The sequence below is a fragment of the Macadamia integrifolia genome, chromosome 10, assembly GCF_013358625.1.
Source record: "Macadamia integrifolia cultivar HAES 741 chromosome 10, SCU_Mint_v3, whole genome shotgun sequence".
Classification (NCBI taxonomy): domain Eukaryota; kingdom Viridiplantae; phylum Streptophyta; class Magnoliopsida; order Proteales; family Proteaceae; genus Macadamia; species Macadamia integrifolia.
Genome location: NC_056566.1, coordinates 17386074 through 17400241, shown reverse-complemented (window position 1 = coordinate 17400241; position 14168 = coordinate 17386074). Strand labels below are relative to the sequence as shown.

The window sequence follows — 14168 nt, the reverse complement described above, 5'->3', positions numbered from 1 at the left end:
GGGGGGGGTTGTGGGGGAGTCTTCAGAAAACCTCCACTTCAAAGTCCCACCAAAATCACTAAGACACTGGCCAGCTGCATTGATTTGGAGAAAACAACCTCACTTTCCACTCACCCCCATTGCTCCTAGCCCTATATCTTTCTCTGTCTTTCTCTCAGTTGCTATGCCTTCTCCTTCGTCATTGACCTTCTGAGTGAGAATCTGGAACCAAAACACGAATAAAATAAATGGTGTCCTCTTTGAATCTCATATTTCTGAAATTAAATAATCAAAGCTATGAACATTTTCTTTTTCCAATCCATCCTTTGCATCATACCACACAGAACCATCCCTTCCCCCACATTAATTAAGAGTGAACAACTTGTTCTTCCTTTGCTCTCGCCCTCCACCAGTCGGCCATGCCATTGTGAAATGTTGCCTCTTCTCCATCTCAGCATCTCCATGTGATGAGAAACAGAAGTTTGCTTCTTAGGTTTCTGTTCTTCGCCATTGTGAAACCATTTCTCTGGAACATTCCCACCCAACCAAACTGTTAAGTGTCCCCGTTTGGGGGTCCATGTGTGTCCATGGAATCATATCCAATTTACGGATGCTACAGTGATTCACCCATCACTTCCCTTCTTCTGTTTCCTTGTTATTTCACCCCACCACACATTTGGCCCACATCCCTAACTATCCCACCCCATACTCCCCTGCAAACAAGTAGGGCCTAATTGTCAGAAAATTGAATCAACGGATCTACGATTTGCAAAAATCTGTTGGTAAGCCTCACTAAACCATAATCAACAAAGTTAGATCTCAAGGAATCATGCCAAGTATTGTTCTCATCGAGCAGAATAAATGGATATCAGTAATAACACTATTCATGTTATAAAATGCTCAAGGTCCATTTGGTTGGATTGGAACCAAAGTGAATAAAAATAAACAACCTTTATAACATTTGGTTAGAAACAGAAACATTGCAAGGTAAGCAACATATATGGAAATATCGTAACCATTGTAAGAGAAAGAAATGTTTAGGCTCCATCTGGTTGGATGAAATAGGTTGTATAAGGCAAAACAAAATTATAACAAAAAACAAAATGTAAAGTTTTCAACTAATACCAACAATAATTGCATAACTCAGAAACTTACTACATATAGTCACCAAAATTTCAAATACATTCCTTAGATTCTTGTAGAAAAGTATGGAGAATGAACACACTTTTACTTCAGTTCTAACTACAATGTACAATTTTTCTAGCTTCTTTCTTGATCTTAAAACATTTTATTTTACAATAATTAACATCCAATCGGACAGGGCCTTGATACATGCTGAGCAGAATTATATATTTTCGTTGCTTATCCAAAAAATTAATAAATCATAAGGGGGAAAAGCAGCAATTACCACCATAATATTTCATGATTGCAATGCCAAGAATGACAGTAGTTTGCATGTGCAATGCAGTACAGTAAGCCAGAAAATATCAACTTTTCTTTCCAATATTCTTTTTTCCGGTTCGTCCTTATGGAACCATGAAATAAACATATATTATTCTTATGGAAAAAGTTCTCTGAGCTTCAGGGTGGAATGGAATCTCCTACACCCCTTATGCTAGCACCTTATTGCCATTGGATGGAGGAGAAAGAATTCCAACTGTTCACTCTGTTTGCCATTGCATCCTCACTCTCCCCCCACTCCCTCTCTCTGCATCCCCGGCTCCCCCTCTCTGTTAGCTTTCCTGTAATCCACCACAAAAACCAGAAATAAGAAGGCAGGACATGAATGTCCCTGATTCAGAGTTGAAGCAACTTGTCCACTATGGTAAAGCAGACCGGAGGGCTCCATTTCTCCAGTGTAGGCGGTGATGATGCTCAGGTGCAGCGATTTCGGACTTGAGAAGCCAGGAGACATGTGTTAGGTTCCTTGGAGGAGAATGAGGCCATGAACGGTACTGGTTTCGTCCCCAGCTGTGTCGTGGGCTGTTTGATGTAAGCCGTAGGTACTGCACCTTATAACCTGAGCAAGTGTCAAGGCCTTGGAATTGTGGGCCTTAACAAGATAATTATATTGTTGTTTGGTCCTCTGTGTTACACTAGACAAGGAAGGGATATGAGCAATCCAAATCATTCTTGTCCTGCATAAGAGATACTTGGGTCTAAAGAAACCCATCTTCAGCATAAATCTTTGAGGGGGGAATTCTGGCACTTCTTCTTGGCCCTCTTCTTTTTCTTTAGCCTCAGCTCCCCAGTTTTCATCAAATCCTCGACGACAGAATGGACACTGTGAGAAGGGAATCTCTCTCTCGGAAGACCATCTCCGTGCTTGAACAAGAGATCAGTTCATGCTTTAAGACACTTGTTTATACGGAAGCTCTGATTCCTGCAACGCAGAGAAGACACAAGTGAGCGTCCTCTGCTGCGAGCCCTTATGCATTTTTCTTGCAGTTCTAATTACAATATAGACAACGATGAGCTGCTGTCATTAGTTCTCGGAAATGCATTAAGGAGGCAAATTTTGATTGAAACTATGAAAATGTGTAGTCGGTTTTAAGAAGCTTTGGATTTTTTTTTCTTTTTTTTAAGTGATGATTTAGTCAAAGAAAGGGTTCCTAATCAGCACCAAAGAGCCCGGAGATCTGAGGATTTATTCATGAACTATTGCCGGTGGTTGGGACTGTTACCAGCTCAGAGAAGAAATCAGAGAACTACAGTGGAAATCCTATTAAGTATGGTGGGAAGAAGAAGAAAGGCTTGGTTAGCTCTGGCTCAAAGACAAAGAATAAAGGTAAAAAGGGTGAGAAAACAGATGAATCGATAGAACATCGACATTCAATCACTGAACTAAAATGAAAGACGTGGCTTGTTGTATTATAAGCAAGAACATTGACATTCAACTGCCAAACTGAAATGAAAACCAGGGTACACCAATGGCGATAAATCGTAGCAAGAAGGTTGAAATCTACGAAAAATACCATTTATGGGTAGTTCAATCGAGATACCCGAACCAATCGTTCTCCAGTTTTTTATTAGATTGAAATGGAATGATGAATCTATTCTTGCCTGAATGAATACCATTATTAGTGAATTCTTGCCTACAACAGATACAAAGCAATCAAGACCCCTAGAGAGAGCTTAAGGGGGTGTTTGGTTCGGTAAATCAAATGGTGTATATATCGGATATGAATGTCAATCTTTTGATAGACATTCTTCTGAATTATGTTTCTTTCTGAAAAATCGTTTGGTTGCCTTGAGGTAGGGGTGTCAATCGGTCAGTTCGGCTCGGTTTCGGTCCGAGTTGAGTCAGTTTCGGTGTGGGAAAGCTGAAACCGAAACCGAACCAATAAGGAAATTCCGGTTTCGGTGCGGTTTGGTTTCGGTTTGTCTTCGGTTTCTTAAATCGATTTGCAGCCGGGTTGGTTTTGGTTTTTGGTCCAGTTTGGATTCGACTTTCCATACAAATGTATACAAAACTATGCAAATTTTGATTTTTTTTAATGAATTTTGGAGTGTTTCGGTTTCTTACCGGTTTGGTTTCAGTTTCGGTCCGGGTTTTGAGCCGGTTTCGGTTTGGTTTCGGGTTCATCCGGTTTCCGGTGCGGTTCGGTTTGGTTTTGGGGTTGCAATACTCCAAACCTAACCGAACCAATAAGGCTTCGGTTCGATTCGGTCCGTGTTGTTATCGGTTTGGTCCGGCCGGTTTTACCAGTTCGGTTTAGGAATTGACACCCCTACCTTGAGGCTAGTACATGTTTCTCGCGGGTTGAGATATTGGCTTCCGTAAAGAACTTCTTTCCGCTTTCTCCTTTTATATTAGGTGGTAAAAATGTTGCTCCAATCTGAGTTTAAGTGTTGAGGTAAACTCAGATTTGGAACACATCCTTCGTAATATGGTCATTCATGGGAAGTAGGGTGGTCACTTATGAGGGTCAATCTAGTGGAACCAAACAGCTCCAAAAATTAAGAATTATCATTCTAAAGAATGTCATCCCAAAGATTTACCGAACCAAACACCCCCTAATTCTTCTCTCCGATGAGTCCATATCCAACGAAGAAAAAATGGACTAAGAAAGAGAAACATAGCCAAGTGGCAGAGGGAATTGCAGAGAGGGGAGACAGCGGGGGAGAGAGAGGGGTAGATGAGTGGCAAGCAGGGGAGAGAAGGGGGTAATAGATAGGGTGCAGTGGCGGTGCCAGCATGAGTTGCACCGTTGCAGTAGCATATGGATTGAATGGCTGAAATGTGGAGAGAGGAATCGGACAGTCAATAAGCTGGGGGCATAAGAGAGCATGGGAGATTCCACTCTACCCCGCTTGCTCAGAGAACCTTTTTCCTGCTTTTATATATAACAAAGCCTAAAATGAGGAGGGGGGAGTGGAGAACTTGTTCAAGCAAGAAACTAATATTATCACATATATAAATACATTTACCTACCATTTCTTTTTCTCATCCCATGCTTTTAAGATTGATATAAGAATCAAAATCCAGTTCCTCCTGCACAAAACAGATATTACAAATCTTAAGACTTAAGTGAAAAGCCCAACACCACTTCTGTGTTCTTAAGGCACAGCTTCACAAGAACCAGCACCAAGTAATTGAACAGCAATCTCACAACCAAAACTGCAACACACTTAATTAGCAATACACAATTAATGAGTACATAATAGAGGGAAAAAAAATTTACTATGGTTACGCATTATCCGTGCAATTTCAAATGTGTCAATGTCTACAAATGATGCTCCAAGGGTGAAATAAAGCACCTATGTTACATATCTATGCGAACAGCAGTACCACATAAATAATCCATGCACAAATTCTAGATATAATAATGAACCAAAACTCCTGAAGTAGAGACATCAACCAGCTGGAAGTCTGGTTTTATCTTCCTCCCCATGTGGACACCGTCCAAAAGGGGTTGGAGTTTGATTGGTCAGGCAGGTCGAGGTTTAATAACAGTGTTCACAAGATTGCAAGTATTTCTTGAGTACGGGATTACCTTCTTTGCTTGAAGCTTCTTCCAAGTCAACTTGTTCATGCCATGGTCGTGAAGAGGCAGGAAGTTCATACTCATCCAAAGATTCCTGTTTCAAAGATGCAGAATACAAATGAGAAACAGAGGACTGATTTTCACCGGTGCTTCGTTTCTTAGCAGATGATTCAGCAGTAGAGCATAAGTCTTCAACTGTCCTAGACACATCAGCTTCATTGATGACACTTCGAAAGTTATCACGGAAAGATTCCTCATCTTCCCAGCATTTAGATCTCTTCCGCTCAGATGGACCATTCTTTAGATTTTGAATTGAGGGAACCCTTTGATCACGAGAAGAATTAGTACTGCGGGAAATTCTTTCGTTTAAGATAACCCTTGGAATTTCTAAGTTTTCAATAGCATCAGAGTTGTCAACAACAACTTCATTTGTTCCACTTGATGTTGTGTTCCTTGCAGCTGCTTCTGATCCCCACATCATAGATAGAGCAGCATTTAAGCGCTCTCTCGCCAAATCTATTCCAATAATAGGCTTTGGATAGTTTAAACCCAAATCCACTCCCGCAGCTCTAAGCACTGTTATTGGAGCATCCCAAGGATGATGAATCCACTCAGTGGGCATTCTTGCTAGCTCAGGAACCCAGTGCCTCACATATTGACCCTCTGGATCAAACTTGCAGCCCTGAACCTGTTGCCCAGATTATAAGGAAACATAGAAAATTCAATTGCTGGGAAAAAGTACTTACTAGTGACATTCTTTTGCTAAAAAAATGGAATAAAAAGTCTTCCCTGCCCAAAAGTGAAGTCTTTAACACCAAAATGGATGCTAACACATTTGAAGTCAACAATCAACAGTGCAACCATTCAGAAGTGTAACATCATTATGATATCATGAGCATATAAATATAAGATATGAGCTACAAAACATTAAACGTTGAATAAATTAGTTTTATAAAATAATTCATCATATAATCACAAATCCTCGCCATAGCTCTAGGTGATTGCTTCAATGGATTAGTCATGTTTTGATGGTGTCACCACTGCACTGGTTAGTTTATGGTACGTCGTACCTCATGCCAGGTTTTGAATCATGGCATTGTTTCACCTCCCCAAAAACTTATCATATAAAAGAAGCCATTTACGTATTACAACTTCTTAATAAATTATATATTCATTGCATGCATGTTATCAATGGAATATCCAGTTCAAATGTTCGATTGGATGGTTCTAATGTTCAGCCAAACTGCAGAAGCGGAAATACGAAGACCACTGTGGTCCAGTCTATATAAAACAGCACTGAAAAACACAACCAACTGGCACTAAGCCATGGGGGTATCTAATTTTTCAGCAAACTAATATATATGTAAAAATTAAAAATAATAACAATAATAATAAAGAGAAGAAACCACTTCCAAGAGAATACATATCATATGTGGAATTTGCCTCCAACTAAAAGGTTTTTTGGAATAGAGGGCAGCACAATAGTTTGGAATGAAATTGCATCCATTAAGACTTCTTACAAAATGAAGAGACAGTGTACCTCTGGGCTGTCCAGACGGTTGAGCTCATGACCATCTGGTAAGCTGCCTGAGATATATTGCCAACCAAGGATGTCGCTTTCCAAGTCAGCATCCAACAAGGTGTCCCAGAAGTACTTCAATCCCCATGTCCATGGAAGCAGCAAGAACTTCACACAGAAGCTTGCAACAATAACTCTAATCCTGTTGTGTATCCACCCCGTTGCCCAAAGCTCTCTCATTCCTGCATCCACCAATGGATAACCAGTCCGACCCTGTCTCCAAGCCTTAAAATTTTCCTGATCAGCACGCCAAGGAAAATATCTCAAACTTCTAAGCAATGATCTCTTGTGAGTGAACGGGAAGTTGAAGCAAAAATAACGTGAATATTCTCTGAGACCAATAGCCCTGTGAAAATGTCTAACACTCTCCTCCCCATCAGAGTTGCCCTCTTTTGCCCAGAGAATCTGCTTCATCCTTACACACTGGAAGACCTTTCTCACACTTAATTCACCAAAATGAAGATGTGGGGACAAGAGTGATGTTGAGGTCCCTTCTGCTTTCAGCCTATTTATGGAGTAGTTAAGCAGATGTCGATCAACAAATTCATTGAGGGATTTATCAGCACTCATCCAACCAGGAGACCACCCTCTTCCTAGTAAAGCATTGCTAGACTTTTCTGATTCATCTTCAAGACCCAGTTCCTCGATTGAACAGCTTTCAATTATTCCTGTTATAGAAAAATCAGAATACTTAAGCTGAATATCCTTTTTCATGTAGTCATAACTCACTTGACCATATACTCCATTGCGTGTCACTACATGTTTCCCATTCTGCTACCTTTTCCATGGATATATGAAAATAAGCCTACAATCACACTGTTCATAACTAGTCACCTACATTTCTAATCAACACAGGGTATCTCATCAGGTGTTTTTATTGTCTATTTTCATTTGACTCAAACTAACAAGAATGCATTTCTCAACCAGTCAGTGTGATAGTAGATAGCCTTGTATTTTGGCCAAGAGTCTGTAACAGACCTGCAGGAGGTACCAATCGCCATGGAGGAAGAACCAAGGCAGATTCAAATGGCTCATGCAAGCATTTATCCCAGTATTCGTTGAAGGTTGTAAAAGCTTGGCCCTTCTCATCATGCACTTCCCATGGTTCATACAACAAATCTCCATTAAAGCTCCGCACAGAAATTCCATGTTCCACGAGCTTCTGTTTGACATCGTGATCACGGGCCAGAGAAATTGGATCTGAGACCCCACCCCCCCCCCCCAAAAAAAAATAAAAAAAAAATAATTTACGTAAAACAAACACAATTTCCACTGACTAATTTAAGAAGTCAATAGTGGATTTGAATTTTTTTTTATAGATGTCCATCAGATAAACATTAATTACAGACATCAACTTAGAGCAAGCCATGTTTCATCAACAGTCAAAAAGCAAGTTCCTGCAACAAGAAGCAATAAAAGAAAACCTAATAGTCGAGTGAAGTGGACAATCACAATGATAGACATCACAATCGTACACTGAGTTGAACCCTCATTGAGGAGCCATTTGGTCTGTCAAGTTGCTTAATTTAATTCTTACTGCTGCAATTGAAAATTTCAACATCTCAAATGGTCATTCAAATCTGCTAGAGGTCCATGTGTTCAAACATCAAAATTGAAGCAAATAAAATGCATGTATGGCACAATTTCATAATTTATTCCACCTAGTTTTGACTTTTGAATTTATTCTTTCATGGTCATACTTTAGCTATTTCAGGTTCCACCATCTTAGAACTTGAAACACCCCTTTAGAAATTCAAATGGAATGTTTGGTTGATTAAATATTATTTCATGATTACAACCACAGGATACATTCTTCACAGATGCTCCACTAGTCATCCTCTCAATTCTTCTTCTTTTTTTTTTTTTTAAGATATATAACTCAATTAGACTGAACATTGATATTGGCTGGTTCAACATCTTTTCATATTAGTCTCTCTGGTTTTTTAAGAGATATAAGATCATTCAATCAATTCAATGATTTGAGATTCAAGTAGTGAGGAGTATGACAGCTCACAGACACTATTTGCTTGCATCCTAACTTGGGGAGGGGAACCACAGCTCATTGGCGGGAGAAAGTATAACTTGGTAATAATTGCACGCAAGTATCTGCAAGTATCTCTTTTCTATAGTTCTCATTTTACAGTTCATTTATGGCAATATTGTTATGTGTTTTCAATTCTCAACATATCAGCAACCGGATTTCTTGGAAATAAAGATTTTTGATACTTTATCGCATCTAGGAAATGATCAGCAACCTTTCAAAGGTTTCAAATAGGATGGTTGACAATTTCTATTGGCAAGAATTATAAGGAATGCAAATTGCCTGCAGATAAGAATACTTTTTGAGAGATTATAAAATATACCAAGGCGTTCACACCCTACCAGTATACTACTTTAGACATGAATGTAAAATCAAAGATCTGATGAGAAAGTTATGAGCAGTAGAATCCATCATAGCGAATCAAGAACTGAATCAGCATAATGGGTAAGAATGAAAGCAAACCGTAGAGATGGTTATAGACGACTTTGGTTGCCCCGACGGCATCGATGCACTGCAAAAGAGCAGAAAGAGTGTTTTCAGCTTTAATCAACACGAGTGAGGCGCCAAGAGATCTCAAGGACTGATCCAAGTGGGCAAGGGACTGCTTCAGCCACCATCTTGATACTCGGCCAGGAAAGAACTGCTTTTCTTCTCCTGGGCACCATATGTACACAGGAAGGACAGACCCATCTCTAGCTGCTGCAGCTAAAGCAGGATTGTCCTCAATCCTGAGATCCCTTCTGAACCACATAATCGTCTTAGAACAGCTACCCATACCGACAAATTCAAGCTGTAAGCAGAGTCAAATCACAGAGCCATGTCTAATAATGCTTCCCCTGAATTCCCCCAAATCATTTGTGTAATGCAAAAGCAGCAAAACTACTCTTTGAACAGAAAAAAGCTATAAGATTAACTTCTGTTCTTCAAGGCCAAAGCTGGGGAAGAAAGTTTTACGGAAGGGATAGTAGAATATATAATAAGCAAATGTCCAAAACTACTATCTTGTTGCTATAACCAAAGCCCAAAACTGATAGGCGGATGTGTGCCCCACAATTTCACGGGGACCACTTCACTGAGACTCTATAAACTCTCCCAAAGGCCTAGAGCTCTGGTTTGGACTTTGGAAGGTAGATGATGTAACATAAACCTAAAATGAAGTTTTCATAGGAAGGAAGTTTCTTGTGCCTGCTGCAACTTTGTGCTTTTTTTTTTTTTAACTGTTTCCATTTCTCTCCACTTTTCTATGAAATAATCTCCTTATCCTTACCTAAAATGAAGTTTTCATAGGAAGTTTCTTGTGCCTGCTGCAACTTTGTGTTTTTTTTTTTTTTTTTTTTAACTGTTTCTATTTCTCTCCACTTTTCTATGAAATAATCTCCTTATCCTTTCAACCCAAAAAATAAATAACCAAATCAAAAGCTGAGTGTTGACTGAGTCTCATGCAGACATAGAAGCCACACTGCTTTTTAAGGTTTTTTTCTTCCTTTTTTTTCCATTTAATTATAGGGAAAAAGTCACCCCACAATAAGAAAGTGTATCATCATAAAGTCATGAAATTTTATTTAGATAAAGGGAACTTTTTTTTTTTTTTTTGGGATAAAAAGAACCACAATGTGACCCTTATGCCTAGACATAGTTGAGGCAAAATGACAACCCCACTCCTCATGAAAGGCAGAAATTCTACCATGTTGATGTTTCTATTAGTGTTCCTATTGCCCACACGTTGGTGTAAGGATTATGTTGCCTTTTACAAAACCCTCTTACATTTGTTTATTAGTTTTTCTCTCTTATCCTGACCATGTGGATCTATGTAAATAATATTTTGGTTTCAATATATTGTGGGCAAGAGGAACAGAAATTAATACTTCTATCTTTCCCTAGGCTATGTTTGCTTGTAAGGCATATGAAAGGGAAGAAAGTGAAATTTTCATACTTGAAAAATAAATATACATAATCATTTCCTCATATGATTATAACATGAACTTCAGATTATTTCATATTTGGTTATAAAATTTCATTTTACTTTGCATCCAAAACCCTTTGCAATAATATGTAAAATAAAAATTATATGTAAAATTTATTATTACTAAATATGATTAAAAAAATTAAATAATCTATACAATCACATTAAATTATATGGGTAATGATTATAAATATTTCTTTTTAAAATATAAAATTTTTATTTTTCTTCGCTTTAAATCCCTTTTACAAGTAGGTTACCCAATCATGAACAACAAACCATTTCTCCTTTACTCCCATGTCTTAAGCTAAAGCAAAGACCTGATTCCACATAATGTGGCTCTGCCACAAAATTAGACAAACAATTCTTAAAAAAAAAATATATATATATATATATATAACATTATCAAGAACAGTAGTAAATTCACAAAGCTGTCAAGTTTGTTTGTACCAAATAATGTATTCAACCTTATGGAACTATGATGATAGAGGAGTCCAATTGGTCAAATTATCTGTAATAATGAAACTCTTACACCTAATCAGAGGGATCGTCAAGGTGGAAACTTTGTCCATAAAATATAATAAATAAAAGAGAGAGAGAGAGAGAGAGAGAGAGAGGGGACATCAGGTCAGCGATCCCCTGGCCACTAGGGTGAAAAAACCAAAAAAGAACAAAGGCCAAACGAGATTAAACTTTAAAGATCCCCAAATCGCCTAAATTGCGGAGGCCTTTGTTTCAATTTGTCACTTTATTGTGACAGGTAACATGAATACAGCTCTTCGCATGAATAAAGTAAGAATTTAATTAAATTAAGGCCGCTTTCACCTTCATCTTCCCCTTCAATCGGCCTCTGGTCTGATGGGGCCATAGTAAATTTGGAACGGTAGTAATATGAAAATTAAACGGATCATACGAAAATTATTTCTTAGAAATTCAATGCAATAATATGTGCATAACAATGATACGATACATATTTAATACATTACTATATAAAAATTCAAAAGTCAAAATACGAATTTATTTTGATATTAAGAATAAACTAAAACTGGTTGTTTACAAATATATTCTAATATCCCATCCTCTCATGAATACCTAAATCCAATATAGATTTTCAATTGGGAATTATTTCTCAATTTTGTTTGTTTTACATCTAATATTAATTAAGTTTAATCGTGTTTATCATAGCCAATGTTGATAAGTGATCCATCAATTACTTTCTGTTATAGTAAATAATAATAACATATATTTGTCAAAATAATAATAATAATAATAATAGCATGTAGATAATCATTTAATAAATTAAAACATCATCATTGATATTAGAGGGTGCAAGTTTGGCCCTGAATGCCCAAATACGCCCTTAGCCCACTTTGATCCCAAACAAGTATCGACACTAAAATTTTGGCCTTGAGGGCCGGACCAAACCTGAAATTTCTGACCTTGAGTTAAGGTCAGGGTGGGTAAGGGTTGATGTCTTTGGCTCGCCCAGCTTGCTCTGAACCCAACCCTTGTTTTTGTCCCTGATGTTGACTCTGGTTGTGACCTTGATGTTAACCCTGATATTAACATAATTTTAGATATTGTTTAACATTGAGTCATTGACACCTCAAAACCCCTAATATATCTTCTCATCGATCTCTCTTGCTTTTTTTATCAAAAAAAAAAAAAAAAAATAGGGTATGCCCCTCCCTTGATGGCAAACCAGGGTTAGGGTTAGGGTCAATCAAGGTCATCCTTGCTCTTGATGGCAAACCAGGGTTAGGGTTAGGTCAAGGTCACGCCAACCCAACCTTGAAAAATCAAGGCCAATTAGGGCTGGTAAGGGTTGGGCCTTGGTTGAACTTTTGCGGCCCTGAATCAGGGTTAGGGAGGGTTTGGGCCTAGTTAAGGGGACCCCGATCCTATTGCACCCCTAATTGATATTATATTATTAAACAAACCTTGAAAAATCAAGGCCAATTAGGGCTGGTAAGGGTTGGGCCTTGGTTGAACTTTTGCGGCCCTGAGTCAGGGTTAGGGAGGGTTTGGGCCTAGTTAAGGGGACCCGATCCTATTGCACCCCTAATTGATATTATATTATTAAACAAGAAATTCCACAGCAACCCCTACTGTTGTAGATCCATATTTTAAAATCGGAATTATATTGTGTCTAGTTCTATTCAGATATTCAATAATTGAATTGTAATAACCAACGGTAGATTCGTAATTAAGGTAATATTTTAAATTGGATGATAAAATTATAATTAAGTAGACTTAGTAGGCTAATGGATAGGAAAAAGAGGGTGGACACATAAGGTTCTTGATAAATAGATTTAGGATAAGCCTAAAATGAAGTTCAATAAAGGGTATAAGGTAATAATGGAGAGACGAAGAGGCATGTCATCCACATTTTTTCTCAAAATTAAGAAACCAATGGAAAGAGAGAAGTGTTGTTTTGACTTTTTGGGTTGAATTTTTTTTTTTTCCTTCCCAAACTAAACGTATCATATGCGTTTAAAACAAGTATAATACGAGTACCTATAAAATACACATATAATACGAATTGTTTAGATCGCTACGCCAAATTATGACTTTTTATCCACGTATTATATGTGAATGTACTAACAATGATGGGCCCGAGCCGAAGCCTCAGAGGACATGTGCTTGTGTGGGGTATGTGGAGCCTGTGATTCCGTCGCTTATAAGGGTCTGTTATTATTATTATTATTATTTTTTTGACAAACAATCTTCAAGCTCTTTACCCACACACCCAAAAAAATAAAAATAAAAAATTTAAAACCCAAAATTAATATTGAACCAGATAATGAATTCGAGGACTCGATTTCAATTGATTTCACTTTTGTCTTACTTAGCAGGAAGTATCCGAAATGTACATGAAGTGTCCTTCCAGAATCCATGCAGGAGTGAAGTGGGCGTTGGGACCCGCAAAGGATGAATTGCCATGACCTGCATTACTCGTGTCTAGTGGGATCTTCTTAAGGGTCTGTACTAGAGTGGGTCAGGGATATAAATGAACACGTTGTGGAGGGTACTAGTAGAGCAAGAACGGCCAAGAAGAGCTGCAGAGGTGTGCTATAGAAGGAAATTATGAGGCCCAGATGGTGGGACATTGAAGAGGATTTTATGGGTTTGGCATGTGAAAAGGAGTGATAAAGGCAGTGATTTAGCCTTTTACAAGGAGGGGAGGAAGAGCCAAAATGTGATTGTTGGAAGGAGAACCTTGTGGATAGATATCTTTATCTATTTAACATACAAAAAGAGGGAATGGAAGGGGGTGTAGGTGCAGGAGTGAAATTGGGGGTAGAATCTGGCACCAAATAGAACACCTTCAGCAAAGTGGAAAAGATATGGTTAGGGGAATCAGAATAAACAACATAATCTGATCCCAATTCCAGTCGATGCCTACAATCCTATTCCATCTCATTATGTTCTTCCCATGGCTAAAATATAGTGTACCCAGTAAACAAGGCTCCCGCATGGGCAAGGTTAGGGGTACATACTATGCAGCGGAACCCCAAGAATGTTGAGAGGCTGTTTCAAACCATCAGGTCAGATCATTCGTACCTTACTGTTAGACCAAGCACCACATGACACCTTCAACCAATAATTTCTGCACTAGCT

The 14168-nt window shown here is 38.3% G+C and overlaps 1 protein-coding gene across 10 annotated transcripts in view; it reads right to left on the bottom strand.

The window, feature by feature from the left end:
- The window catches only part of LOC122091524 (cryptochrome-1-like), a 10946-nt gene extending 1087 nt beyond the window's left edge, over positions 1-9859 (bottom strand). For 4 of the 10 annotated variants that reach the window (XR_006143951.1, XR_006143953.1, XR_006143954.1 and 1 more), the window contains exons 1-6: positions 9050-9858; positions 7525-7746; positions 6508-7214; positions 4977-5655; positions 4415-4474; positions 1388-2362 (exon numbers count right to left, since the gene is read on the bottom strand). Coding sequence is in view for 4 of the 10 variants with exons in the window: in XM_042661525.1 (XP_042517459.1) it covers positions 4458-4474; positions 4977-5655; positions 6508-7214; positions 7525-7746; positions 9050-9362 (1938 nt within the window). In the remaining 6 variants the exon portion in view is untranslated. Of the gene's footprint in view, positions 693-1369; positions 2363-4414; positions 4475-4976; positions 5656-6507; positions 7215-7524; positions 7747-9049 lie in introns of those variants that run through there. The other 6 variants (XM_042661521.1, XM_042661524.1, XR_006143956.1 and 3 more) reach the window with 5 other exon arrangements.
- Positions 9860-14168: the final 4309 nt, after the last annotated feature.